The following is a 27089-nucleotide window of genomic DNA, read 5'->3' on the forward strand; positions in this document are numbered from 1 at the left end:
GGAATGTCGCAAGATCTGCTGACCAGCTTTTACACCGCCACCATTGTTTGCTACAATTGCTATCCAGCCAGCAGCATGTGCTAACACTGACCTGCATACATTGTAGAACCAGAGAGAGCTGAGAAGTGATGACTGGATACATTATAAGATATAAATATAGCAGCTATGCAAGAAAATGCAATTGCAGCTTTCAGAGCAGATTTACAGTACTATTTGAACTTGTAATTTGTAAACAAACAATATTACTTGTGCACAAAGGTAAATAAAATAACTGTATGGGTAATAAGTAGGAAAACACATTTTTATCGAATGTTCTGTGATAGTGTTAACACACTTTAGAAATAGTAATGTATCTGCTAAAATGGTATAGCTGGGAGAATAGCATCGCAACTGTAATTATTACAAAGATTGTTGATTATATGCCTTTGAAAACACAACGTAAATGTGCTGGCAGTCTTTACTACATTCAATGAGGTTCTAATGGTGAAATCATTATAAGGTGCTTTGCCTTTTAAGTGAGCTTGTAAAAGTTTGTAGCGCTCGTAAACTGACACTGCTGCGTAAATGCATTCACCACAACGCTTGATGTACTTTTGTAAGTTTCATCGCATAATCTGTTTCAGATTTGCATTTTTGAAAGCAAGAAAAGCACATGCCTAACAATTTCCAGGAATTGTTTTTAACTAACTGCTCCCCCTAACTACAGTAACCTAATAAGGCTCTCCCCTAAACTCCACCCCCTATACTCACCTACTAAGCCCCCAAATGTCCGGTTCATGTGCACTCATGGTTTAGGTAGACAGCTAGGGTTCGAAGACCTAATTTGTTCCTATTATGTCCCATCCAATATCTTCAGGACGATCCCCCAGCTGTTGTCACATTGTCCCTAGCCATCGCTTACATTTTTTTTCCCGCATGCAAATTCGGAAGCAGCCTACTGATGTCAACAAACTGCGATTTCTCATCTAAATTCGCAATCCTCCCTAGTGCAAACGAGCCTTTACATGCTTTATTACGTTTTATAAAACATGCAAATTTGCTGCTTTACCAATCCATCAGCAAAATAATGAAAATCACAGGCGCCCTTTTATTCTAGTGCAATGCAATTCTGCCTGATCGCAAAAGTCCTGCATACTGCATGTTGTCCCCTTGCATTCTCTCCTTGTGTTCCTAGCATCCAGTGAAAATCCCAGCAAAATCACATTGTAAAGTTTGTGAATGCTTTTTTGCAATTTGCAGTGTAATGCTGGGAACACACGATTCGTTTGTGCTTCAGATAAATGGCTCGACAGATCATTTCCGACATGTCCGATCTCCCGTTCAATCATTTCGCCGCTAGATTTCTCATAGAAGTGAATTGAAAAAAAAAAAAATAAGAAAAACTAGCGAAAGATAAGAGAATCGAGTGGAGAATCGAGCGGCAAAAACGATTGAGCGGAGAATCCAGCGGCAGAAACGCATCATGTATTCCCAGCATAAGGGCTCTTTTATACATGCAATTCCAATTTTTGATGCAATTAAAAAAAGTCCTGCATGCGTTTTCCTTCTTGCATTGCTAGCATCCAGTGAAAATAGCAGATACACAAATCAGAACTGCCATCTGCAATGTAAAAGAGGCATAAATCAGATCTCTGCTGTGCTTTTATTCCTTTGTTGATAAGGAAAATGCTGCCATGAATAGTATTTAATTTGGCAGGTTTGTACACCAAGCCAAGGCTTCATTTGGTTCAGTGGATATAAATCCTCCCCCATGTCTGGTATTATAAAGGGTGTTCCAGCATTGGGCTCTCTTCCCCTTATTACACTCCAGTGTGTCTACAGCAGACTTCTCTCGTATCCTGGCGTTTCTCTGTAAATGACGGAACTTCTAGGGACTTTCCTGCATCTTTCAATGCAATCAGCTCCACACAATACTGAGCCAGGTAAGATCCAGCCTGAATTATGGGATTCAACATCTTTCTACCTCACTGAAGAAAAATCATCAAAATCCATCGGGCGACAGTACAAAACATTCTATATACTGGAGTACTAATGTATATTTATCATAAGACAGAATTGCAGACGGGATACCCTCTCACAATCTGATCTAGTAAATAGAGGCACAGCACAAGTCAGGCTTTGGGAGTTAGTAGGGCAGGCACTGGGGAACGCAGGATAGGTGGTTGGGCATTAATAAATGATTTTGATGGTTGGGGTGAGGGTTGAAATCTCAGTAGTGTATGGAGAACAGGATGTGGGTGGTAAGGCAAGTGAATGGAGTGGATGTGAACACAGTAGATAGAAGACACCGGCAATATAAAATGGGGTCAGGCTGAATGGGTAAGCAGAGTGAAGCTTATATAGACTTTGTAGGACAGATGAGGAATGATGACAGAGGGGAATTGGAGATGGTGGATTTTTAGAATGGATGACGGGTAGGTAGATCGATGTTTAGGTGGAAAGGACCAGTGGCAAGTAGGTGGATGCAATGTAGTGGCAGGTCACATCAGGTTGAAACAGCCGTTTTGGTACACAGGTGCCTGCCGCATCTCTGGCTCTCTATAGACTGCAATGTAAGGGTGCATACACACATCAGACCATAGTCTTTGGAAAATGAAAGATCACAGACTAATTTTACCCCCTTCCATGTAATATGAGAGCCATACCGACACAGTCTATTCTATGGAGCTGAACTCCCCATCAGATAGAAATCTTTGCAAGATGCTGCACACATTCAAAAGATCAGTATCTGCAAAAGATCTGTTCCTGCAAAAGATCCGTCCTTGCAAAATGCATTCATAGTCTATGATATCTGCAGATCCTCATAAACACCTTGTTTAATGGACAATCATCTGCAGATCAAATCCACCAGGATGGATCTTCAGATCTGCAGATGATTGTCAGATCTGCAGATGATTGTCCATTAAACAAGGTGTGTATGAGGATCTGCAGATATCATAGACTATGAATGCATTTTGCAAGAATGGATCTTTTGCAGGAACGGATGTTTTGCAGATACTGATCTGTTGCATGTGTACAGCATCGGTGTGTGCAGCATCTTGCAAAGGTTTCTGTCTGATGGGGAGTTCAGCTCCATAGAATAGACTGTGTAGGCTGATGCCTATGAGATAGGATCACCCCGATTGGTTCTCGGGGGGAGGGAGGGAATAAAAAAAAAATATTTTTCTATTTTAAAAAAAAAAAAAGCCTGCAGCAGCGATCAGAGCCCACCAACAGAAAGCTCTGTTGGTGGGCAGAAAAGGAGCAAAGATTAATTTGGGTGCTAAGTTGTATGGCTCTGCAGCGAACTGTTAAAGCTGCAGAGCACTGAATTGTAAAAAATAGCCTGGTCACTAGGGGGTGTAAGCCTGTGGTCCTTAAGTGGTTATCCAACCAAATATGGCATGTACAATGATTTTTGGGGGATGCGCAGCCCCCCTCTTTCTTGTTTTTGCTCTGCAATTTAACTACCAGGCTAGCTGCGTCCAATAGCCCAATAGAGGTGCTGCATATATGAGCTGTTAGTCATTTCAGATGTGACCTGTTGTAGGATGCCTTGACCCTCTCCCTGCTAATTGCCAGCTTTGGCTAGTACAGAATCAGTGCAGATAAGCCTAAACAAAAAATGGTAATTGAAATCTGTAGATACATGTAATATACAGGGACAAACCAATACACCCAATAAAGGACTCCAAGGCTGAACAAATATATGAAGCACCCCCCCTCTGCCACAATGTAACTATCCTTTAAAAAATTCCCACTGTTAACTGCGAGGCCTAAGTCTGCCAAACAGGAACTGTAAAAAGGTTCTTAGTCAGAGACTTCCAGGCAGCGCCGCGCAGGAAAACACCAGCACTGGCTTCCTCCTTGAAAGGTCTTGTTGTAAAGCTTTCACGCTACTTAATTCTCTGTGCGGCATCCTCTGGCATTAGAAGCACATCAATGTAAAGTGTCCCATTTAATATACTGGTGATTGAATTACAGCTTCTGCAGCTCCAGCATGCAAGAGAGAAGAAAATGAATACATTTAGAAAGTGCTTATCTCAACTCAGGATTAGCAGCAATGGACGGGCTCTAAGCAACACTACTACACAGCTTTCACTGCAGCATCCACTGTAGTGGGAGTGGTAAAATACAACCACCACAGAGAGCCATAACTACTGGGTTGCACTGTAATGTAGTGGATAATGGATACTGGTAATCGCCATGCAATCCGTTCATGTTGCGAGATCCACAATGAGCCTGCAGGCAATCATCTTTACTCCTGGCAGACTAGATAAAAAAAAAAAAAAAAAAAAACACAAGACTGCACCAATTGCCACTATTTATAACCACACTCACTAACATTGTGATAGGCTAAAAGTTTTTTTTTTTTTTTTTATAGACACATATACACGGAGAGACATACCGGTTGCTTGGCAGTTGGAGACTGTTCTTTCCCACAATGCCATCAAGGTTAACATACAGGAAACTGTCAGGACCTAGGTCCTGACATCACTCTGTGGGAGGGGTTTCACCACAATATGAGCAATACAGAACCTCCCCCCCCCCCCCCCCCCTCTCATGGGAAAGAGGGTATCAGCTACTGCTTGGGATAAAGTTCAACGCTTGGTTATAGTATAGAGGTAGTATACAGTATAGCGTGTAGCCTATACTGACATACTTTTTGTGCGTGTATCTGGCAGTTTGTGTCTGTATCCCTTTCTCTGCAGCCACGTGAGTCTCTCTCTCTGTGGCCGTGCAAGGCTGTCTCTATTTCTCTGCAGCTGTGTCTCCATCCTTGAAAACCTTACCCGAGATGACCCTCTAAAATAGCATTTTACATAAGGAATAAAAGCAGGAGCCCTCTTCCTTTGCCCAGCATATCAGTTGCTTCATTACTACAGACAGGACTTAATGTGGCTACGTCCAGCTATTCTGACTAAAACTATACTTTCCAGCTGCCTTTGAACTGTGAGCACACATGATAATTTGCATCATTGGTGGTGTCAGTCAGTAAGGGGAGCAGATAATGGTTTCTTGACATAGAACAAGGACGCTGTCTTGTTTACTGGAAGAAAAAAAACTCAGCACAGATGCTTAATGGAGCAGAAAGGGTCTGAAAAGCAGACGGCAAATTATCTCATTCCTCATGTGCTCTACCAATGGGATCTGGAGAGATGCCTCCTGCAACCACAGAATGACTGATAATTGGCAGCCTCAGCAAGCAGCAGTGGGCCTCCCCTCCTCAGCACTAGTGATGTGGGCTGTAGAGACCCCAGGAGCAACAGACTGCCACCAAACAGCTGTTTTCTCACAGTTCTCCTCATAAAAGCAAAACACGCACATCTCTAACTTCCTCAGTAGCTGGACACACAGTATTGAGAATGCAAAACAATGGATACAGCGCTCAGTGCTACTATAGGACAAAAAAGGTCCACAGAACTAAAAGTTCATAACACTTCTATTTTCATCTTTAGACAATTCGTGACACCCGTAGGTTTTTCTTCAATCGAGTGAGCACCAACACCTAGAAGGGGACACTCACCCTTATTACTAGACCCTCTGTGAGATTGGGTCAAGAAGTACCTGCAGGGTCATTGAAGGCCACCCTTCGCCTGTCACAATATCATGATGTGTAGATATCCTTCACAGTTTATTCAGCACAGAACACCTCAAAGATAAAAGACGTATGCCTCCTTCTGTAAAAACCATTCACAATTTTATTAAATGTTAAAAATGGCCACTAACATATTAAGAACTTCGTAATCAAGCATAGAGTTTTCAGGGCCCTCCCCCTCTATGTTGATTGCCTGGCCGACTTATGGATGCTCCTCCAAAACTTCCACAGCTCTCCACCATCTTAAATCCACAGTTTTGAGAGCTCAGTGATCAGGCACATATTTCTGTTTCAGCATCTTAAATGTTGCCTCCGATACGACGAAAGTCGAAATGCGTTGGTATAAGTGATAAGCACTGGAGCTGTGGTGGCGGCTCTGAAGTAAAAAGTACATATACATTTGTGCTTTGTCTCCTTTTATGAGGGATATATGAAGAAGTTACTCGGTACCCAAAAGGACTCAGGATTCATAAATATATTAATGGTGACAGTGCCATAATATAAGATTATGGCAGGAAGCTGACTTTTTTTTGGGCATACATGTAATTAAGGGACCAGGAAATTTGGGTGCGAGGTAAAGCCGAAAAATAACATTTCTGGACAAAAAGAAACGACAAGTAGTTTAAACAACGTTTTTTCCCCCACACACAGATATTCCAAACAATGATGTCTTCCAATACTACACGCCCAACTAGATAACCTAAAAACATGCTGCCTCTAGGTATGATTATTGTACACTACCCCACCTCTCGTCCCCCCCCCCCCCCCCCCATTCCTTTATATTTATATTATGTTTAGCAGGGCCATCTTACCCTTTTGTGTATTGGAATAGGTTATACATTTTGTTAATCATGTTATTTTTATCACTGTAATTACCAATTCTGTATTATTTACAAATTCTGTATTTTGTACTAATTGTGTATTTTGTATATTGGTGAACACTACTGTCTGTTTTATTATGTACCCCATGTTTGTTTCTACCTTTGTACAGCGCCACGGAATGGAAGGTGCAAGGTGAGGGCGCTAACCACTATGCCACCCTTATGACTATATACTTGCATTTTGGAAGTTTCAAACAACTTTTATCTGAGGTGTGTGCACGGCTTTAGTTAAACTCTGAGCTGGGTCCTCCAGTATTACAGACCGTGCTAAACACATGTCCATGCTTATGCAAAGCTCTGTCACTGCTGCGGCTTTCTGTTTTCCATCTCCACCTCAGGATGAAATTTATGCAGCCGCACTTCACATCTCTAAATCTTGCTTACTCAAGTAAAACCAGAGCCATTAACATCAACAAGCGGCCTCCACTACTTCACATGGGGTTTTTAGACATACTTCTGCAACATTTCCCTTCCTTTGCCGAGCGATTCACCACAGGAATGTGGCACAGGGCTGCTTCCAGGCTGTAAATTGCTGTTTGCACCTGTCAGTAACTACACGGCGTGCTAGTTACAACACAGCAAACGAGGCAGGCTGAGGATCAGAGGGAATTACCACCGGGATGTGGGCTTTACAAGACGTAATGCACGAGCTTTGCTTTAAGCCTGGCATAAGTTACCACAAGCTAAACTGAGCGCCTCACCCTTAATCCAGAATATTCAAACCAATCCCATTAGCCAGATCCCCAAACCTGGCTGCTTGTGATCCTGAAGCAATGGTAGATACGGCAACGGTGTGATTTCCATATACGAGATTAATCTGCAGGGACGGTGTATTAACAATATGAATTATCTGAGGACAATGCTGGCAAGCAACACCACAGATTACTATAATAATCATTCAATGCAGACTTTAATGTCTACATGCAGAGTTTCCATTTATTAGAGAGCCATTTCATTAATATTCGAGCCATTTTAAATGTACTGCCCTCTTTCTGGTGTCAGAAATCATCTGTCATTTGACACTTGCGTGTAAATAATGGAAAAAACAGCAGCGCCAATTTTTAAAAACTGTGAATACAGTGCAAATGCAATGCCCATTATAGTGTAAAAGATGTTATGGATGCCTATGGTGAATTTGTGTATCGATGTTTAAAGTGTACCTGAAGGGTTTAAAGTGCCCAGTTTGGGTACTTACCAAAGGCTTCCTGTAACGATCGGCGTAACACAGAGAGGGTCTGATTACAGGTGAACTGCAGTATCACCGAGAATACCAGATTATTGATGATCTGCAGTATCACCGATAATCAGATATATCGACTAACCTCTGGACACCTGAGATAACAAGTGAGTGTTAAGGGCAACAGCAATACGTAGAGTACTGCACAGGAGTATGTTCCTTCCGTTGGCCTAGACTCTCCCGAGGGAGAAGCTAGGCTGAGAGTAGGAAGGACAGAGTGTGAGTGACACCAGAGAGGGTGTCACTAACAGGTCTGGGAACTGCCTCTAACAGTAAGGCCAGTTCTCGAGGTCGGGCAAGCCAGGTCGTCAACACACAGACAGATAAGGTACAGATTCAGGAGACAGATACGGAATCCAAAGAACAGGCAGGGTTTGGCAACGGAGTATCAGAATAGCGAGGTACAGAATCAGGAGGCAAATACAGAGTCCAGGAACGAGCACAGTTTGGCAACAGGATATCAGAAATAGCAAGGTTCAGGAGGATAGTCAGGCAGGCAGAAGGTCATAACAAATAATACAGTTCAATATTCCTAACGCTAAGGTGTGAGGTCTGTTATCGTCAACACCTTTGGAAACTATGCTAGAACACAGATACTGACAAGGTCTGAGTGCTACCACATAGTGATCGCAACGCCAGACGCCAGAGAAATGACCAGCATCCAGTATATATACACCAGTGCTCTCCAGCGCCTCCCTTAAGTGCTGGACCAATGAACGTTACTGCAATTGTCAGCTGACTGGCCTGGTCAGCTGACCCTCCTTTGACTGCCATAAAGCCCCTGCCTCTCTGCGCGCGCACGCGTCCTCCTAAACCAGTGTGGACTATCAGTCCCAGCCACACCAGTCATGTGTTGTAATGTTGTTGCTGTATGGGATGCGGAATCCGCCGCCACGCTGTCTGAGCGTGCGGCGTTTCCTCCGCATTCCGCCTTACTGAGAGAAGCAGGCCTATGCGTTCCGCTATGCCAGCCGCGGAAACAGCCGCCTCATCCTGCGTCCATGCGGCGGCTTTTCCGCGTTTCTTCACACTTGCCCCTTCACCTCGCTGTTTTTAGCACTAAGACAACCCCTCCCCCATAGACAAGCCCTTGTCGGTAAAATAGTCGCATAGGCACTGTGCAGATGTTTCATGCCTATGCAGTAGTGAGCAGTCTCCCGCCTGTGCAGTGCATGTTTACGTATGGGAGCATGACCGTGAGCTTTGGGGAGTCCCAGTGCTGGAACGGTGAGGTGTCCACAAATAATTCCGGGTGCGGCACCTGTTGCACTTGGCGAATAAAGCAGATTCTGATTCTTCTGATTCTGGAGGAGGATAGCGGGAAAAAAGCGTCTTCCAACGCACAGGTGTCAAACACAAGGCCCACAGGCTGAATATGGCCCTCCTTGCCATCTTATGTAGCCTTCCAGGGCTTCAAATCTAAATAATTTTAACCACTTAAGGACCGCAGTGTTAACCCCCCTCTAAAGACCAGGTCATTTTTCTGAAATTGGGCCACTGCAGCTTTAAGGCCAAGCTGCACAGGGTCGCACAACTCAGCACACAAGTGATTCCCCCCCCCCCCCCCCACCTTTCTCCCCACCAACAGAGGACTCTGTCGGATCGTTCATACAAAGCGTCGTTCATAAACGATCGTTTGGCAAATTGGATCGTTAGTGGCCACTTTTAGACACCCCTGCTCTAAATACATACAGGATGGATTTCTGTCTGTTTTCCTTGTGTCCTGTGGAAGAGTTCAGGCTCACTTTAAGAATAATGCAAAAAAAAAAAAAACTTAGTGCACTGCAAACTATGACCCATTCCACAAAATGTGCTGTAAGAAGCTAGTCTGGACTGGGGGTTTTAAGCAATTTTACAACAAGAATGGAATTTCCCCTTAAGCAGCCTCTGAGCCCAGGAGGGAGAAACCTGTATGTCTATATAAAACTTCATTCAAGAGACTGCAAGTTTGTTTGGCCACATACGGTAGTGCTGAATGAACGATTCACAGGCTGCACACTGCAGCAGCTAGTCATTCTGCATACCGCTAGCATTACCTACACAGCTTCATTCATCAACTTGCCCTACATAAAAATAGGGAGATCCTGCGCAGCACATCTCATTATAATGTCATACCTTCCTGCTTCAGCTGGCTGGAAAGAGAACACATAACAATATATAGAACACGTCCCCTACTGGGAATTCCTGCTGTACAGGCCAAACAGAACATCCATCAAAAGCACATTACTGGCAATGGACATTGCTACATACACAGCTGTACACTGCTGTGAGAGAATGCAGGGCATGAGGGGAGGACTGGAAGGGGTTAAGAGCAAGACGTGTGAGGAGAGTGATATGTGAGTGAAAGGGAAAGAATAAGAGTAGCTCTCAGTGAAATGTCTGCGGCAGAACTGGAAAGTACAATACAGTGGATCGATATTCTACATCCTGACTTCCCTCATCACACAGGCCTGACCCCAAGTATTGCAATGTAAGCAAAACCTATGGTAGAGTAAACTAATTAGGGGACTGTGAAAAGATCAGTAACCGCTTCCTGGATACAGCGAGTTAAACTTATAAAAAATAAAATCCAATTACAAGATTCTTTTCATAGCCTAAAGATGAATGCACCTCCTGATTGGCTTGCCTGCCTTCTCCTTGCACAAGTTTGAGATGGTGTTGCCCCGATGTCAATGGCGCAAACCTCCATTTCAAAACATGCCCCTCCCCCTTCTCCCTGCCATGTCATGTCCCAGAAACCCTTGCAGCAGGCTAACAAACCTTCTCTAAAGGGTGGTGGTTTCCTCTCTCCTATATTGATTTGGGGGGATCCTCCTCTCTTGCTCCCCTGAAACATACAGTTTCCAACTGTTTCTACATTGCTGATTTACAAATTTAATAAGCAATATTGGAGAAACAGATTTTTTTCAATTTTTTCCCTTTAAAATGCAGGAAATAAAATAAATTCCCGAGGGGGAAAAAAAAGCATGCAAGGAAAGTATAGTTTCTGAAAAAGTTATTGCTGAATAAATAGGGGCATAGCTAAAATGTGAAAACTGCTCAGTTACAGTAAACCTGAGATCAGCTAAAATAAAAAGAAAAAAAAAATCATACATAATTGGGGCTTCCTCGAGCCCCGCTCAGGCTAATCGGTCCCTCACCGTCGCCCACCGCCTCCTAGATCCCCCTTTAAAAGCCCCTTTAAATCCGCAAATCGGGGAGAACTGCACATGCCCTGCCGCACTCACATACCCCTGCACTGCGCCGACTGGCAGAATTTCTGGGGCCTCAAAAGGGGGATCCAGGAGGTGTAGTAGACAGCAAAGAACCGATTAGCCTGAAGGGGGCTGGAGGAAGCCCCAGGTATATGTGTGTGTGTGTGTGTGTGTGTGTGTGTGTGTGTGTGTGTGTGTGTGTGTGTGTGTGTGTGTGTGTGTGTGTGTGTGTGTGTGTGTGTGTGTGTGTGTGTATGTATGTATATATATATATTTTTTTTTTTTTTTTTTTACACAGGCCTGGATGCAAAGTGGTTAAGGGGATGACAGCGGGAGGTCTGTGAGGTAGCCAATGGACCACGGGGGAGGGGGCTGGAGGAAGCCCCAGGTAAGTATCAATCCTTTTACTTGTATTGTCTCATCTACACCTAAAACACTAATATAAGCATACTCCTATCTATCATCTTGACTGTGGATATTTTGTAATTCTGATTATTTAAGTATAACCGTCAATGGCCTCTTGATTCATCTTTCTGATTAAACATCACTCATCTGTTAAAAATCTTCATTAAAAATCATATCTCGCGTCAGCTGCTGCATCCAGTGAATGTGAATCATGACAGGAAATGAAATCCAGGAGGACAGAGACACTATGAAGCCCGGTTCCTCCATTGTTCTCTGTAAAGCTTTTATAGTATATTTTCTCATCACAATGAAGGGCAGATCTCTGTACGAGGAATGAAAAGCTCCTATTAGAGCATTTGTTCTAAGTCTCAATGCTTTACAACCTGCATGGGATAAAATAATGAAGGCAAGCCATGCTGGACAGCTCCCATACTGGGGCTATTTATAAGATCTCCACAGAGAGTCAGGCTACACATTCCCCACACATGAAGAATGAATGAGAGCCAGTTTGTCTAGTTCATTATTGGAGGCAGCATCCGTCTTCTTTATGGAGCTGTGTGTACAGAACAAGCAGCAGGACAGGATTCTGAGCAAACAATCCCGCCAGACAGGACACACTGCTCAACACAGATGTCAGCGGAAAGCCAGCCGACTGCTACTGGCAGAATCACGCTAGCTGGACTAGTGATGTGAAACCACTGACTGGTACTATTACTTCCAACATGAGATACAGCAATCCCATGATAGTCGCCAAGCTCAAACAGCACAGCAACTAAGGTTAGAGAAACCGAGAGCCCAATATAGTGTAGTATGTTCAGCATAAAATTAGTAAAGATAATTAGTAAGAACAGTATACTCACAAACGTGGGTTACCTCAAAGGCAACCACTGTATAGGCAGGTGAGGAGGAGATTAGAGCTGTCCTCACTCAGGATTAAGAAGTCGCTCTCTGTAGATCAGAAAAGGGGATAACACCCCTCCACCAGGGGTGGACACGGTACTGCAAACGGGGAACAGAGGCGCCAGCAGGGTAAAAGTGGATAAAACCTTTAAAATTTGCTTGGAAGAAGCGGTGGACTTCCCTCCAATAAAGCAGACACGAAAGACTGTCTGTATAATAGTAATCATATTTAGTATATAGTACCCCAAAAGTGCAATGCGTTTCGCAGGCCACACCCGCTTCATCAGGCAATAAACGTGGGGACAAACAGAATTTCAGGAGTAGCAGGAGTAGCGCCTCAGCGCAGCAACTGTGCAAATCTATTACATGGCTTATCTGACCTTTCCAGCAAAGACGTAAAGAGGCGTATTCATTTAACTTCTGCAAAAATCAAATCGCTTACTGCAGCACTCCAACCAAGAGAAACCTATCAGAGTTCACTGTATTGATGATTGTTCGGGAACCCCAACTGGGTTATCAGAAATCTGATCAGATAATATAATTGATCCAACAAAGACCAGATTGTTCCAAAGAATGATTGTTCATTGATGATCGGCAACATTAATGGTATCCAATTGATCACTCTGGAGATTGCATCATTAATGGGCACCTTAACAAGGCTTTACGCCTTGCACTGCCCTTGGGTCAGTTAACATGGGCACCTGGGGAGCAGCACAGTTCTCACAGTCTTGCAATATGTCCTCAGCAACAACATACAGGTTGAGCGAGATAGGCACTGTAGGTTCGTTTTTATCCTCAATCTATCCATAAGTCGAAGCACTGTGCCATTTCTCTCCCCTGTATCTCCTCTATGCCCCCCTGTGCCACCAGTGCCCCCCTCTGTGTTACCGCTGTCCCCCATGCCTTCCATGTCCCCCTCTATGCATTATCTGTCCCCTGTACTTCCTCTATGCCCCCCTGTACCTCCAGTGTCCCCCTCTGTGCCATATCTATCTTGTGTACCTCCTGTATGCCCCCTGTGCCTCCAGCATTCCCCCTTTTGTGTTACCTCTGTCCCTTGTACCACCTGTATAACCCCCGTGCCACTAGCGCCCCCCCCCCCCTGTGTCACCTCTGTCCCCTATACCACCTGTATGCCCCCTGTGCTATCTCTGTCCCCTATACCTCCTGTATGCCCCCTGTGCCATCTCTGTCCCCTATACCACCTGTATGCCCCCTGTGCCATCTCTGTCCCCTATACCTCCTGTATGCCCCCCCCCCCCCCCCCGTGCCTCCAGCGTCTCCCTCTGTGTCACCTCTGTCCCCTATACCTCCTGTATGCCCCCCTGTGCCATCTCTGTTCCCTATACTACCACCTGTATGCCCCCTGTGGCATTTCTGTCCCCTATACCTCCTGTATGCCCCCCTGTGCCTCCAGCGTCTCCCGCCGTCACCTTTGTCCCCTATACCTTCAGTATGCCCCCCCTGTGCCATTTCTGTCCCCTATACTACCACCTGTATGCCCCCTTTGCCATCTCTGTCCCCTAGAACTCCTGTATGCCCCCTGTGCCATCTCTTTCCCCTATACCTCCTGTATGCCCCCTGTGCCCTTTCTTTCCCCTATACCTCCTGTATGCCCCCCTGTGCCATCTCTGTCCCCTATACCACCTGTATGCTCCCTGTGCCATCTCTGTCCCCTATAACTCCTGTATGCCTCCCTGAGCCACCAGCGTCTCCCGCTGTGTCACCTCAGTCCCCTGTACCTCCTGTATGCCCCCCTGTGCCCTCTCTGTCCCCTATACCACCTGTATGCCCCCCTGTGCCATCTCTGTCCCCTATACCACCTGTATGCTCCCTGTGCCATCTCTGTCCCCCTATAACTCCTGTATGCCCCCCTGTGCTACCAGCGTCTCCCGCTGTGTCACCTCTGTCCCCTATACCTCCTGTATGCCCCCCTGTGCCATCTCTGTCCCCTATACCACCTGTATGCCCCCTGTGCCATTCCCCTATACCACCTGTATGCCCCCTGTGCCATCTCTTTCCCCTATACCTCCTGTTTGCCCCCCTGAGCCTCCAGCGTCTCCCTCTGTGCCATCTCTGTCCCCTGTACCTCCTCTACGCCCCTCGTGTCCGCCTCTGAAGGTCTGCAGCGCCTGTCTCAGTGGCACTATAGCACAGCTGCTGCACAAGCACCAGCAGCCATCTGGTGAAGCATTGAGAGACTTCACAGTATCATAACAAGTTGATAACTTCTATTTTGACGACCCAATGATGTGTAAAGCCTCAGAGATACATCTGCCATGAGAAATGAGCGCTTATGATTATTTCTGGTTCCAGCCCGATGCCTGAACAGGAGTCATCCATCCTCTGCTCCCAACCCTGTTAGGGGCAACAGTAAATGGCTATTCTTTGGAGAGGGCATTTGCTATTGCATTACGGCACAGTCAGGATAGGATCACATCATTCCGAATAAAAAAAAACTGGCCCTATAAAAATGGATCCTTATTCCATTTAAACGGATCAGTTTGTTACATTGGGCATCAATTTTTCATCCTGTTTTCCAATCCATTTTTGCGTCACTACATGCTTCGCACCTGTTGCCGCGCTTCTCCGACATTCATTCAGGTCCCTGCACAGTAAAAATGCCAGTATACTGATCCCTGGCGTCCCACCAGAAGCATCAGGCTCCGAAATCCAATCTGATTAGAGAGAGATCTGTCAGCTGCCCATACACTGCACCACAGATTCCCAATCGATTTCAGCATGAAATCGTGGTTACAACCACATGGGGCACGTGTATGGACAGAAGATGGCGGTCAGGTAAAGTGTAGTGCACCGGGCCACATTTGTGCCGGGGGTTTAGTCACTCGTCATAATATCCCTCGCCATTACCACAGTGCACCTGATCCTCCATGACGGCCCGACATCTTGCAGCATGTCCGACTGACATACTTGGCCCACAATTGGTAGCACAGTCAATTTGTATGCACTTGGCGGCATTGATTTTCATGGAATTGGATAGTCGATCAGCCACCAAGGCGACAGATGTAAGGCCACCTTCAGTCAAACACAAGAGAAAATACAAACTCCATGCAGAGAGCGTTTTATCTGAGAACTGATACAGTAAACCATCCTCTATGTTACAATAATATTCACAGGTGATATATTTCAAGTTTCAGCATGAAAATGAACAAAAAAATAAATTAAAAAAATAATGAAATGCATTTGTCCAAGGCAAAAAGAAAGCTGCTATCTGCTTAGAAGGAGAAAAAGAACCAATACAAGTAACTTCCTTATCTTCTTAAGAAGCTTGATCACATTAGATAGGAGATGTAAAAAGAAAAAGCCATGAATTGAATAGCCTTAAGGTCCGTACACACGCCGGACTGGAGGCAACGATGGGTCCATCGTCGCCACCCGCTGGGTGGGCATTCCAACGACAGTCCGGCGTGTGTACGCACTGTCGGTGGACTGATACGGGCGGATCGCTCAGAAACAGCCGTATCAGTCCGCCGACAGTGCGTACACACGCCGGACTGTCGTTGGAACGCCCACCCAGCGGGAGGTGACGACGGACCCGTCGTTGCCTCCAGTCCGGCGTGTGTACGGACCTTAAGGGAAGTGGGCTAATAAGAAAAAACACCCTGCTAATATCCACAGCAATGTAATAGAAAGCAAGAAGACATGTTATTAAATTGTGCACTGCATTCCATCTTAGGTCTCTGAGTCCTGGGCTCAAATTCATTACAGGAAAACTAAACCCAAAAATGAAGCCAAGACAAACTCTGAAAGCCATCATATTGATTAGTGTAAATTATAAATAATACCGTACCTTTAAGGCAGAAAGTTTTGAATGGGGACATCATCATTTATTGGCCAACTTTAAAGTGAACCAGAGACAAAGCCTCCTCATGTATTTTACCATATATATCAATGGGAACATTAGAGAAAACACCTACCCTGCTCTCTGTTTCATTCTTCACTGATCAGCTTTCTTCTTAGCAGCACTGATAAAATCCCTGACTGAGCATTCAGTCTGGCTTTGCTATAATGATTCCTGAGCAGAGCCAAAGGGGGCAGGCTTGGGCTTGAAAAGACAGAAGATAGACTCAGCTATGATTCCTGAGCAAAGCTAGACTTAATGCTTAGTCTGGGATTTCATCAGGGCTAATAAGCAGCGTAGGTGTTTTCTCTAATGTTTGCACTGATATATATGGTAAAATACATGAGGGTGCTTCATCTCTTGTTCACTTTAAGGCTGGGAACACACTAGGCAGAAATGTTAGCGTTGCGTAAAACGCATTGTTTATGCGTATAATGTTACTCAATGGGCCGCATTTAAAAACCGCATAAGGATGTGTTTTTTAATATGCGTTTTAAAAATGCTGGTTGTTGCATATTTTTTAAAGACTGTTGCATATTTTTTAAAGGCGTTTTGTATGCATTTTTAAAAGAAAAACAATGTTTTCTGATGTATCTGCTTCCTTTTGTCTTCCTAGTGATTTGCATAAAACGCAATAGAAAAACGCATGCAAAACACATTAAAAATGCACATGCACAGAAAACGCATTAAAACTGTGGACAATGTGGACTTGATTGACAGTGGGGCTTGCGCAGCGCAGTAGAGGAGGTCGGCCTCTGCACCGCGGGGAGGCGGCTGTGAGCCGAGATGCTGCGAGGTACATGTTGGCTGCAACGGGCTGGAGGGAGCCGCAGGTAAGTATTTCATGGGGTAGCAAAAAGTGACGATGACTCATTAGATGACACCTAATGCAAGAGGGATATAAAGGCTGCAATATTTATTTATTTCCTTTCAAGCAATACTAATTATCTGGCTATCATGCTGATCCTCACCCCATAAACAAGCACGCAGCAGATAAGTTTTTTCTGACATTATTGTCAAATCTGACAAGATTAGCTGCATGCTTGTTTCCGATGTGGCTGGATAGTTTAATGGTTAACGTGACCCAGAGACGAGCCACCCTGGCGTTCTATTACCTGCGCCAGGGTGGCAGCGCAGCAGTTTAAAATTTTTCTTTTTTAGCCTAGCGCTAGCTACATGATGCCCCCCTCCCTGCGGCGTCTGGCGCGTAGCTTTGATCGCCGTCGGCGTGGGGCATCCGGCGAGTAGCTTCGATCGCCGCCAGCGCGTACTCACTTAAGGAAATCCCATTCTGAACGGGATTTCCTTAAGGGCTTCCCTCGTCGCCATGACGACGATCGCGGGCGGGAAGGACGGCGGTTACACGGCGGATAGCAGCGCATCGGGACCAGCATGCAGCAAGCAAAGTGCTTACTGCGTGTTTAAAAAAAAAACTGAAAATCGGCCCAGCGGGGCCTGAGCGGCTCCCTCCAGCGGTCACCCGTTAAGAGGCAATGAATGGATGACTCCTCCGTTCAGAGGCAATCAACCCCCGGTACTTGGCTCAGTCAGGCTCAGTATGACTGCGTAACATCAGCCGGGTTCTCCTGCGTAGCTCCGCACATGCGCAAAAGGCCCCCGCTGACCTCACTAAGCTGAATACCGGAGAAGATTGGTGCTTAATGGAGGCACTTATGTTTAAACAACTCGTCTCTGGTACACATTAAGGGCTCTACCTCTGACACAGGAGACCAGGGTTCAAATCTCGGCTCTTCCTGTTCAGTAAGATAGACCTTGGGCAAGATGCCCTGACACTGCTACTGCCTACTGAGCACTCCCTAGTGGCTGCAGCTCTGGCGCCTTGAGTCCGTCAGGAAAAAAAGCGCGATATAAATGTTCTGTGTCTTGTCTTTGTGTAATTCAGACACTACTGCAGCCAAATAGATCAGCATGGCAACTGGTATTGTTTAAAAGGAAATAAATATGGCAGCCTCCATATTCTTCTCACTTCAGTTGTCTCTGCTGAGAATCTCAGGTGTGTACGGTACCCCCAACGTATTGGGGAAAGACCTTGCCGGATCATCTCCTCCAAGTTCTTCTCCTCATCGGTCGTGCCATCCTCCCTCTGCTCCCTCCATAGCAACAGAACACATTGCTAGCAACGCTGAACAGAACTCAGCACTGGCCTATGCAGACACCTAATCGACCCACATAGCAGATAAAGCCACAAAATAAAGAAAGTGCAGTTTTAAGCACACTTTTGGCCTTATAAGATATTATGTCTCACATTTTACTTCCACACACTCTGTACAACCACATGCCCTGATTGCTATCAGAATTTGCAATGTTTGAGTTTGGGCTTTCAACTGTTTGAGAGTTTTCCCACACTTTATTGATAAAGAACATCTCAATCTCAAGCATCTTTAACACTCAAAAATGTCTCAGTTTAAGTAAAAGTTTGATATTAGTTTTGATCTTCAATCCTTGACACTCTCTCAGTCCTGGAATCCACCAGGAGTGCTTTTCTGAGCACTTTGTGATTTGAAAAGCTCCTGCTAATGTAATGCTATGGGTGTGATCCCACTAGAGTGACGTGATTTTATAAAAATCCCCATAGCATTGCATTAGCAATAGCTTTTTCGAATCACTAGCGCTTAGAAAAGGCTTCTTGTGGGTTTCAGTCCTCATGCTACAGAAGAATTTAGTACAAAAGTTGAGAAACTATCTCCTATGGAAAAATCAAGGTTTTGTCTTTAGAGTCGTAGTCTTGAGCCACTGGAGTCATGAGAAATGCAGAGACCCTAGGGCCTGTACACACTGAAAAACGCAAGCAAAATCACAAGCGCATGCGTTTTTAAAATCACAAGTGCATGTAGTTTTAAAAACGCAAGGTATGCGTTTTAAAAAACGCATGCGCTTTTGCCTGCGTTTTTGATGCGTTTGCGTTTTTCTTGTAATTGCTGATTGGCTAAAGAATCCTTTGTTTTTTTTCTAGTTTACATTTCAACAAGAATCAGGAAATTGCAGTCTTCTGGGATACTGCCTTCTAAAAAACGCAGGCAAAAAACTCAAGCGCATGCGTTTTTCATGCGTTTTACAAGCGCTGCGCTTAAAAAAGCGCAGCAGGCACTGTGATTGCGTTTTTATAAAAACGCATCGCACCAGTGTGTACAAGTCAACACGATTTTCATTATTTTTCAAAAGACCTTGCGATTTTGAAAACGCATGCGTTTTTAAAAACGCAGCGCAAGCGCAGCAGTGTGTAATTAGATTTATTACAGAGGGATGATTTACCAGAAGCAATTCTGTTTCTAAGAAGTTTGTAGTAAGAACAATATGTTAGTCTGCAACTTACGCAATATTTTACAATATTTTTTATTTCATTATAATGTAAGGCTCCGTGCTATATTATATTCAAACAAAACTGAAATTTTGAAAATAAAAGGGTTATGTATCAAACTGAATTAAATTCTAAGCGGTCATTTGTTAAGTTATTTTCAGAACTCTTTAACCTCCTTGCCGGTCTAAAAAATCCGGCAAGGAGGCAGCGCCGCACTTTTTAAAAAAAAATTTTTTTTTCTAAATCATGTAGCGAGCCCAGGGCTCGCTACATGATAGCCGCTAAGCGGCGGCATCCCCCCACCCACTCCGATCGCCTTCGGCGATCAGAGTATGCAGGGAATCCCGTTGAGAACGGGATTTCCTGCAGGGCTTCCCCGGTCGCCATGGCGACCGGGCGGGATGACGTCACCGACGTCATAGACGTCGTGACGTCAGAGGGAACCCCGATCCGCCCCTTAGCGCTGCCTGGCACTGATTGGCCAGGCTGCGCAGGGGTCTGGGGCGGGGGGGGCGGCGCGGCTCGGCACGGCGGGTAGCGGCGAATCGGCGGCGATCGCGTACTACACGCAGCTAGCAAAGTGCTAGCTGCGTGTAGGGAAAAAAAAATTATGCAAATCGGCCCAGCGGGGCCTGAGAAATCCTCCTGCGCAGGTTACCCCGAGCTGAGCTCGGGATAACCGGCAAGGAGGTTAATAATATCAAAGGATGCACTTCAAATTTTTAACTAGTAGACCTAAATGCTTCTTAAGATGCCCATACACAGAGATGCTCCGAGTGATTGTGGGCAGAGTCGACAAAGAGACCGCTCTCTCAGCTCAATCTGACTGGAGAGAGAGATCTGTTGGCTGCCCATATACTACAGGCCAAAATCTGTCGGGAATTGGCCTTGTGATGCCGCATCCGCCGCAATCCCCCCTTATGTTTTATGTGCCTCCTCATGCATTTATACTTTACTTGTCCGCTGTCTCTGAATGTCCGTTCTGATTTTCATATTGACACCACGTGACTAATGGCGTTATTGCACATGGGACACGTGAGAAACAGCATGTAATTATCTTGCAATCAGGGTTGTCGCGGTATACCGGTATGACGGTATACCGCGGTTTCATTGTGCATGGTAATCATACCATGCACAATTCCATTTTACCGGTTTTAGGGGGCGGGGCATCGGCAGAAGAGAGTCGCGCATCGGCAGCAAGAGAACGGTCACATCGGCGGGGAGAGCGGGCAGAAACTCAAAACCTCCCAGTATACAAGATAGCGCTCAGCTGTGTCCTGATTCCACCACCATACACTCCGTGTGGGATTGAACTCACCCAGCAAGTTTGACCACTGTCAGACTGGTCAATGAGCGCCCAGCAATGTGCGACTCCAGCACTTTAGGGTTGCCAACTCCAAGGGGTGGAGCTTGCCGGACGTCCAGGAAACCATGTTGATGCGGTAGCAGCGGCGAGAGCGGGACTACACCTTCTAGCCTACCCGGGAGGCAACGGGGGAGAGCCCGTTTCAAACTCTGTGCCTAATTATCCGCAACGAGAGTGTAACTTTATAATAAAATTTAACATTTTTTAACTGAATTACGCTATGGAAGCTTTTTTCTTCATATGAGGTACGTATCAACCAGCATACATCATCTAGGATACCGTGTTTTAAGAGGAGTTGGCAACCCTAAAGTGCTGGAGTCGCACATTGCTGGGCGCTCATTGACCAGTCTGACAGAGGTCAAACTTGCTGGGTGAGTTCAATCCCACACGGGGTGTATGGTGGTGGAATCAGGACACAGCTGAGCGCTATCTTGTATACTGGGAAATTTTGTTAACAGTCTGCCGCGGCTGACATGGAAGCGCACCTGTGATAAAGGACATTGTTCTAAAACATACTTAGTGGAATGAACAGTGGAAAGTTGTTTTTATCTGAGGTTTTAATAACGGTTTTCATTTATTTTCTGTTCACAATTTACTTCAATTTTGATTAGTATCACCACAATAGAGCTTTCAAAATATTGTTGGTAGAAACTCAAAACCCTTCGGCCACACGCGGCTACAATCTACTTCCTCCCAGGCATCGTCGTGTTGGTAACAGCGCCCCCTGTGATGACATCACGTTATTAATGCGACGATGCCTGGGAAGAACAAGATTGGGTTCTGGCCGTAACATAATTTAACTTGAAAGTGTATGTCCCCTCCCCCCACCCCCACCGAAAGATTAGCGTCAAGCCAATAGTTTTGTACTACCCTATACCATGATACTGTGATTTATTTATTTTTTTTAGACGGTTATCATAACATTTTACATACCGTTGCAACCCTACTTGCAATAATGTCTGTAGTCTCATGAGGCGCCAATGTGGGGCCATCCGCCACATTAGAGACCACTTGGTCAATTGTTATTGCAGCTCCTAGTCATCCCAATAATCCCCCCTCCAAATAATAGAAGGGGCTATTTGGGTGGGAGCCAAGCATCTCAGCTGTATTCCATAATGAAAGATTGGTCTGGGCAACATTCACCCAGTTGATTCACAATGCAAGCATGTTTATTGAGAAGAATGAGGAGTTCACCAATTAGCTGCTTATCTAGACTCTCCAGTCAGCAGGTGGGAGGCAGGGCTTTTCTCAGACAGGGCTTCGAGCTATGAAGAGGAGACAGAGAGGGCACAGCACAGGAGGGGCACTGTGTTACTGAGCTAGATAGAGGATGCACTGTGTTACTGAGCCAGATAAACCACAGGACTAGCTGGGCACAATTCCAGATCTTGTAGCAGTAAAAAAAATACTTCAGAAATACTCTAATTAGCTGTTTGCATGAAGTCCAAATTTAAATCTACTGGAAGATGGTTATACGTGTGTGGGATTTTCCTGTGGTCAGAAAGTGCAATCAACATTTTCAAACTTCTACTAAAATAAAATCCATGAACGGCAATCACAGTTCTATAAAATAGGGCTGTGGAGTTGGTAAAAAAATCATCCAACTCCGACCCCCCAGTTTATGAAACCACCGACTAATTCCATGTACCCAAATATTGCTCCAACTCTAAGAGTAGGTTCACACTTGTTTTAACCACTTAAGGACCGGGCTATTTTGGAACGATCTGTGCTGGGTGGGCTCTCCAGCCCACAGCACAGATTGTATTTGCAGCAGGGCGACCAGACTCCCCCCCCCCCCCCCTTTTTTCCCCACTAGGGGGATGTCCTGCTGGGGGGTCTGATTGCCGCCAGCTACCTGCGTGTTGAGGGGGGGGGCTCCTCAAAGCCCCCCTCCGCAGTGATATCGGGCCTCCCTCTCCTTCCCTCCCTCCCCTCCTTCCCCTGGGCGGCACAGGACGGCGATGCGTCCTGCGCCTCCTCTGATAGGCTTCAGCCTATCAGATGCCGCCGATCCCCGGCCAATCAGAGGCCAGGGATCGCCGATCTCCTTTACTGTGCAGCAGCGCCGTATGATGTAAACAGCGGGGATTGCTTCCCCGCGTGTTTACAATTAGCCTGCGAGCCGCGATCGGCAGCTCGCAGGCTGTTCACTGAGACACCCTCCGTGAACTGACATGGAAAGGCCGCTCGAACGGCCGTTTCCATGTAATACCACTTACGACCTGCCGCCGCCTATCAGCGTTAGGCGGTCGTTAAGTGGTAAAACGTATCCGTGGCTCCTTTTTTGAACCAGATCAAAAACAGAGCCACGGATACCAATGTAAAAAATAGCAGCCTTCTACACTTAGTTTCAAAACGGATCAGTCTGCGTTCAGGGGGATCTGTTTTGAAAAACTGAATGGACGGTCCGGATTTGCATGATCTTCACCGACCCAGGATACATGGATGGGTAGTGAAAAATAAATAGAAAAATGGACCCCCCTCTAAACAGGCAGCTTTGGGCACAGAAACTATCTGTTTCTGAGGGGGTAGCAGCCAGGACGGGGGTGACAGCGGTCGGCAGGTAGAGGGGTCGCCCCCCTCCCCCCACCTGGGTCCCCCGCCCCACCTCCAGCCAGTTTCATTCATCTTAAATCATTTAAAAGCAATTTACCGGCAAGCGGAGAACTTACTTCCTTGCTCTCCACCCCTCGCTGCATAACTTCCTGCAATGCCGTCCAATAAAGTACAGACGCCGGCATTGCAGGAAGTGACGCAGCGAGCAGTGGAGCGCAAGGAAGGTTTGGGTCGGGTGAATTAGCAACTTTGAATCCACCCAGCTAATTTTGATGAGCACCCAATCATCAGCTCACTTCCTCATCCTCATTCTATGCGGTAAGCAGAGTTGTGCTGACTCTGCGTTCCCCTCACCCGGCTACTTTTTCACGCCAGCCGGCTGGAAAAAAAAATTATAGGGAGAACACATTATACAAACACACAGGGGTGTAACTAGAGCGGAGCACCCCCCAACTACTAACCTTCCCTTCCTCCCATACAGGGGACTATACTTCAGATCGGGTGTTTCTGTAGCTACACTTGTTATGGGTGTGAAGATCATGATGGCCACACTTCTTTCATGAACCTTGTGAGATGGGCCCCCAGGCCATGAAGTGTGTCAGGGTAAGTCAAGAGAAAGGGTGTGTGCATTGGGAGGGGGGGGGGGGGGAGGGAATTGGAGGGGAGGGGTCGTATGAACTGTAGATACAGCAGGTGTGTGTGTGTGTGTATTATTTAGTATCTATATTGCGCTGACATCATGCACAGCACTGTACAGAGTATATTTATTATGTTTATAATTCAGGTCAGAATCACTTTAGCGCTTTAATATATGGTTACAACTAACTGCTTATCACAGTCACATATTTAAAGGGATACTGTAGGGGGGTCGGGGGAGAATGAGTTGAACTTACCCGGGGCTCCTAATGGTCCCCCGCAGACATCCTGTGTTGGCGCAGCCACTCCCCGATGCTCCGGCCCCGCCTCCGGTTCACTTCTGGAATTTCAGACTTTAAAGTCTGAAAACTACTGCGCCTGCGTTGCCGTGTCCTCGATCCCGCTGATGTCATCAAGAGCGCACAGCGCAGGCCCAGTATGGTCTGTGTCTGCGCAGTACACTCCTGGTGACATCAGCGGGAGCGAGGACACGGGCGTGCAGGCGCAGTGGTTTTCTGACTTTAAAGTCAGAAATTCCAGAAGTGAACTGGGGGCGGGGCCGGAGCATCGGTGAGTGGCTGCGCCAACACAGGATGTCTGAGGGGGACCATTAGAAGCTTCGGGTAAGTTCAGCTCATTTTCCCCCGACCCCCCTACAGTATCCCTTTAAGCTAAGAAAAAAAGGTTTCTTTTGATTCATCAGAAGGTTCAGTAAAGCAGGTCTATCTTACCAAGTTCTTAAAAAGTGCCGTCAGCTCCTTGGTGAAGACTGAGAATTTTAGGAAAGCCGTCCCCAAGTCAGGATCGTCTCGACAAACGCAGTTGCTTCCAAATTTTTCCAGTGCTTGGGTATACTGCTCTTCATTCTCTACATGCCCTACAGGAAGACCACAAAGATTTCATTAAAGATGAGGACTAGTCAGGAAAAAAAACGAGAAATTCTTGCAAACCATCACTTTAAAGCAACTCTCTACCTACACACTATTCCCTCCTATTGTACTGCTCACTATCACAATAATGGAATTTGTCATGTCCCATTAATGTGAAAAAAAATAAATTAAATTAATAAAACACTCTCAATATCACATCTAGTGGTCATGTTTGGTAGTCTCTACCTTATGAGGCAAAATAACTACTATTATATGTAGCATACTTGGCATTTCATTCAGGAAGGACCCATAGACAATCCTGCTGGGCCATAAATCTGCAGGTGTAACACTCCGAACGTAAACTAACAACATTTGAAACAGCTGCTCCCAAAGCATACATAGCCTCTTAGTGGCTCAAACTTCAACTTCATTATCAACAGGTGCTGGAGAAAATTCAGGTGGCCATGACCAACGAAAGGGAAATTAATGCCCCCATTTTAGATTATTCAGAGAACTGACAAAATCCGGCAACCCTGGATAAATAAAGTCCAGCTGGCACCCGCTGGAGGGATACGTAGAGAGCGCACTCCTCTTGCGTCAGACTGGACGCGACTGGCTGAAGTTACGGGACCCGGTACATGGATAAGACTGGGGAGGCCGGCGTGGGAGTGATTTGTGCGGATGGGGCTGGAGGAAGCCCCAGGAATGTATTTAATTTTTTCTTTTATAGTCTTTGGAACACTTTAAAACAATGATCACAGCGGCTAGCTAAAGGAACAGAAGCCCCATTTAAGTTTCTGTGCCTAACAGACTCCTGTGTAGAAAGTCTAAGCAACCAGATCTGATATTTTCATCTAGAAGTCTGTATGTGTAAAATAATGCCTTGTGTGTTATTTTTCCTGAATACATCAAGCAAAAGGCTAAAAGGGAAATGCACTGAGGTTAAACTCACCGCAAAGAATGCCAGACCTTGCTGTAACTTTACCCCAGCATGTACCAGACACTGGCGCACCGCACCCACCAACAGGCACATTAAAAGCCACAGCAAGCTAAATCAAAATATGGCATTTGTTGCAGAGACGAAAAGAAAAAGAATCAGATGTAAGTGAGAACATTAAGCATCATTCTGCAATCACATTTCATCTCATTTCTAAGCGTACTCAATGAGCTCTGTGCGTATTTTTGGAGTATCAGCGCAGCAGAATACATCTTAATCAGTCATATTTTACTCGACAGAGGAAACAGCAGACACCGACTTTCTTATTTTAGAACAGAGAGAGGTTCTTCTACTGAACACAGCGAAAGAGACATTCTCACTACAGGCGAACACAATCCCATCTGTTCTCCTTTTGGATACACAATTCTGTGTCTGATTTCTATAAATTGAACTGGAACTCCAGCCAATTTCTTTTTCAGGGGGCGGTAGAGTGAGGAAGGATTAGGATCACTTATTTTATAGCCATATCCAACATGTAGTTGTTTCTGTTTTTTCATGTCCCCCACTCACCTCTTATTAGTGGCAGCACAGGCATATTGCCAGTACAGACATTGGCTACAATACAATTGGTTGGGGAGAAGAAAACCAGAGGAGACACAAATACCAAAAACACAAAACAACAGACAGAGTGAAATACAGGTATATGATTAGCAAATTATACCAAACAGGTGCTAATGACCATCATTTTCACATGTAGTTTGAAACCGTCATTAACTAACAAAAACAGCGGAATAGGAGGCTTTGAGTGACCGTGCAGTGAGACAGTTACAGATGCTGACATTCATTTCCTTTCAAACAATGTCAGCTGCCATGCTGCCCTATTGGTCTCCTTGGCTTACACAGTGTCCGAATCACAGTCCTAAACTAACATGCAAGTAGAAAGCACCTGCTCTGTAAACGTATTCTAGGTTTGTAACTTAAAGTATTAGAGATACAATATCAGCAGGACAGCTAGACTTTATGTTAAAATCAGCCCTAGCTAACACAGTACTATATTCCACTCTATATACATACCGTGAACACTGCCTTACGTGTTAGAGTACAGTAAATGGAAGAATTGGGGACCCATGGAACCCAGTCTTTAGGTACAGCAGAGACCTCAAACAGCCTAAGATGTTGGAATTCATCACTGACAGCAATTTGTGCTGGTTGGTTGAGACTGCCTTAGATTGTAAGCCTTTGGCAGGGTCCTCTTTTCTTTAGTGCAGTGATCTGCAAACTTGGCTCTCCAGCTGTTAAAGGACTTCCGAGGCCAAAAAGATGAAAATTACACAATACCTTTTATATAT

At 45.5% G+C, this 27089-nt stretch overlaps 1 protein-coding gene across 4 annotated transcripts in view; it reads right to left on the bottom strand.

Moving 5' to 3' along the window:
* ASAP2 (ArfGAP with SH3 domain, ankyrin repeat and PH domain 2) overlaps positions 1–27089 on the bottom strand; it is a 297947-nt gene that overhangs the window by 140465 nt on the left and 130393 nt on the right. For all 4 annotated transcript variants that reach the window (XM_068280327.1, XM_068280325.1, XM_068280326.1 and 1 more), the window contains exon 3: positions 24666–24811. In XM_068280327.1, the coding sequence (XP_068136428.1) occupies positions 24666–24811 (146 nt within the window). The remainder of the gene's footprint in view (positions 1–24665; positions 24812–27089) is intronic.

Source organism: Hyperolius riggenbachi, chromosome 4, assembly GCF_040937935.1.
Source record: "Hyperolius riggenbachi isolate aHypRig1 chromosome 4, aHypRig1.pri, whole genome shotgun sequence".
Taxonomy (NCBI): Eukaryota; Metazoa; Chordata; class Amphibia; order Anura; family Hyperoliidae; genus Hyperolius; species Hyperolius riggenbachi.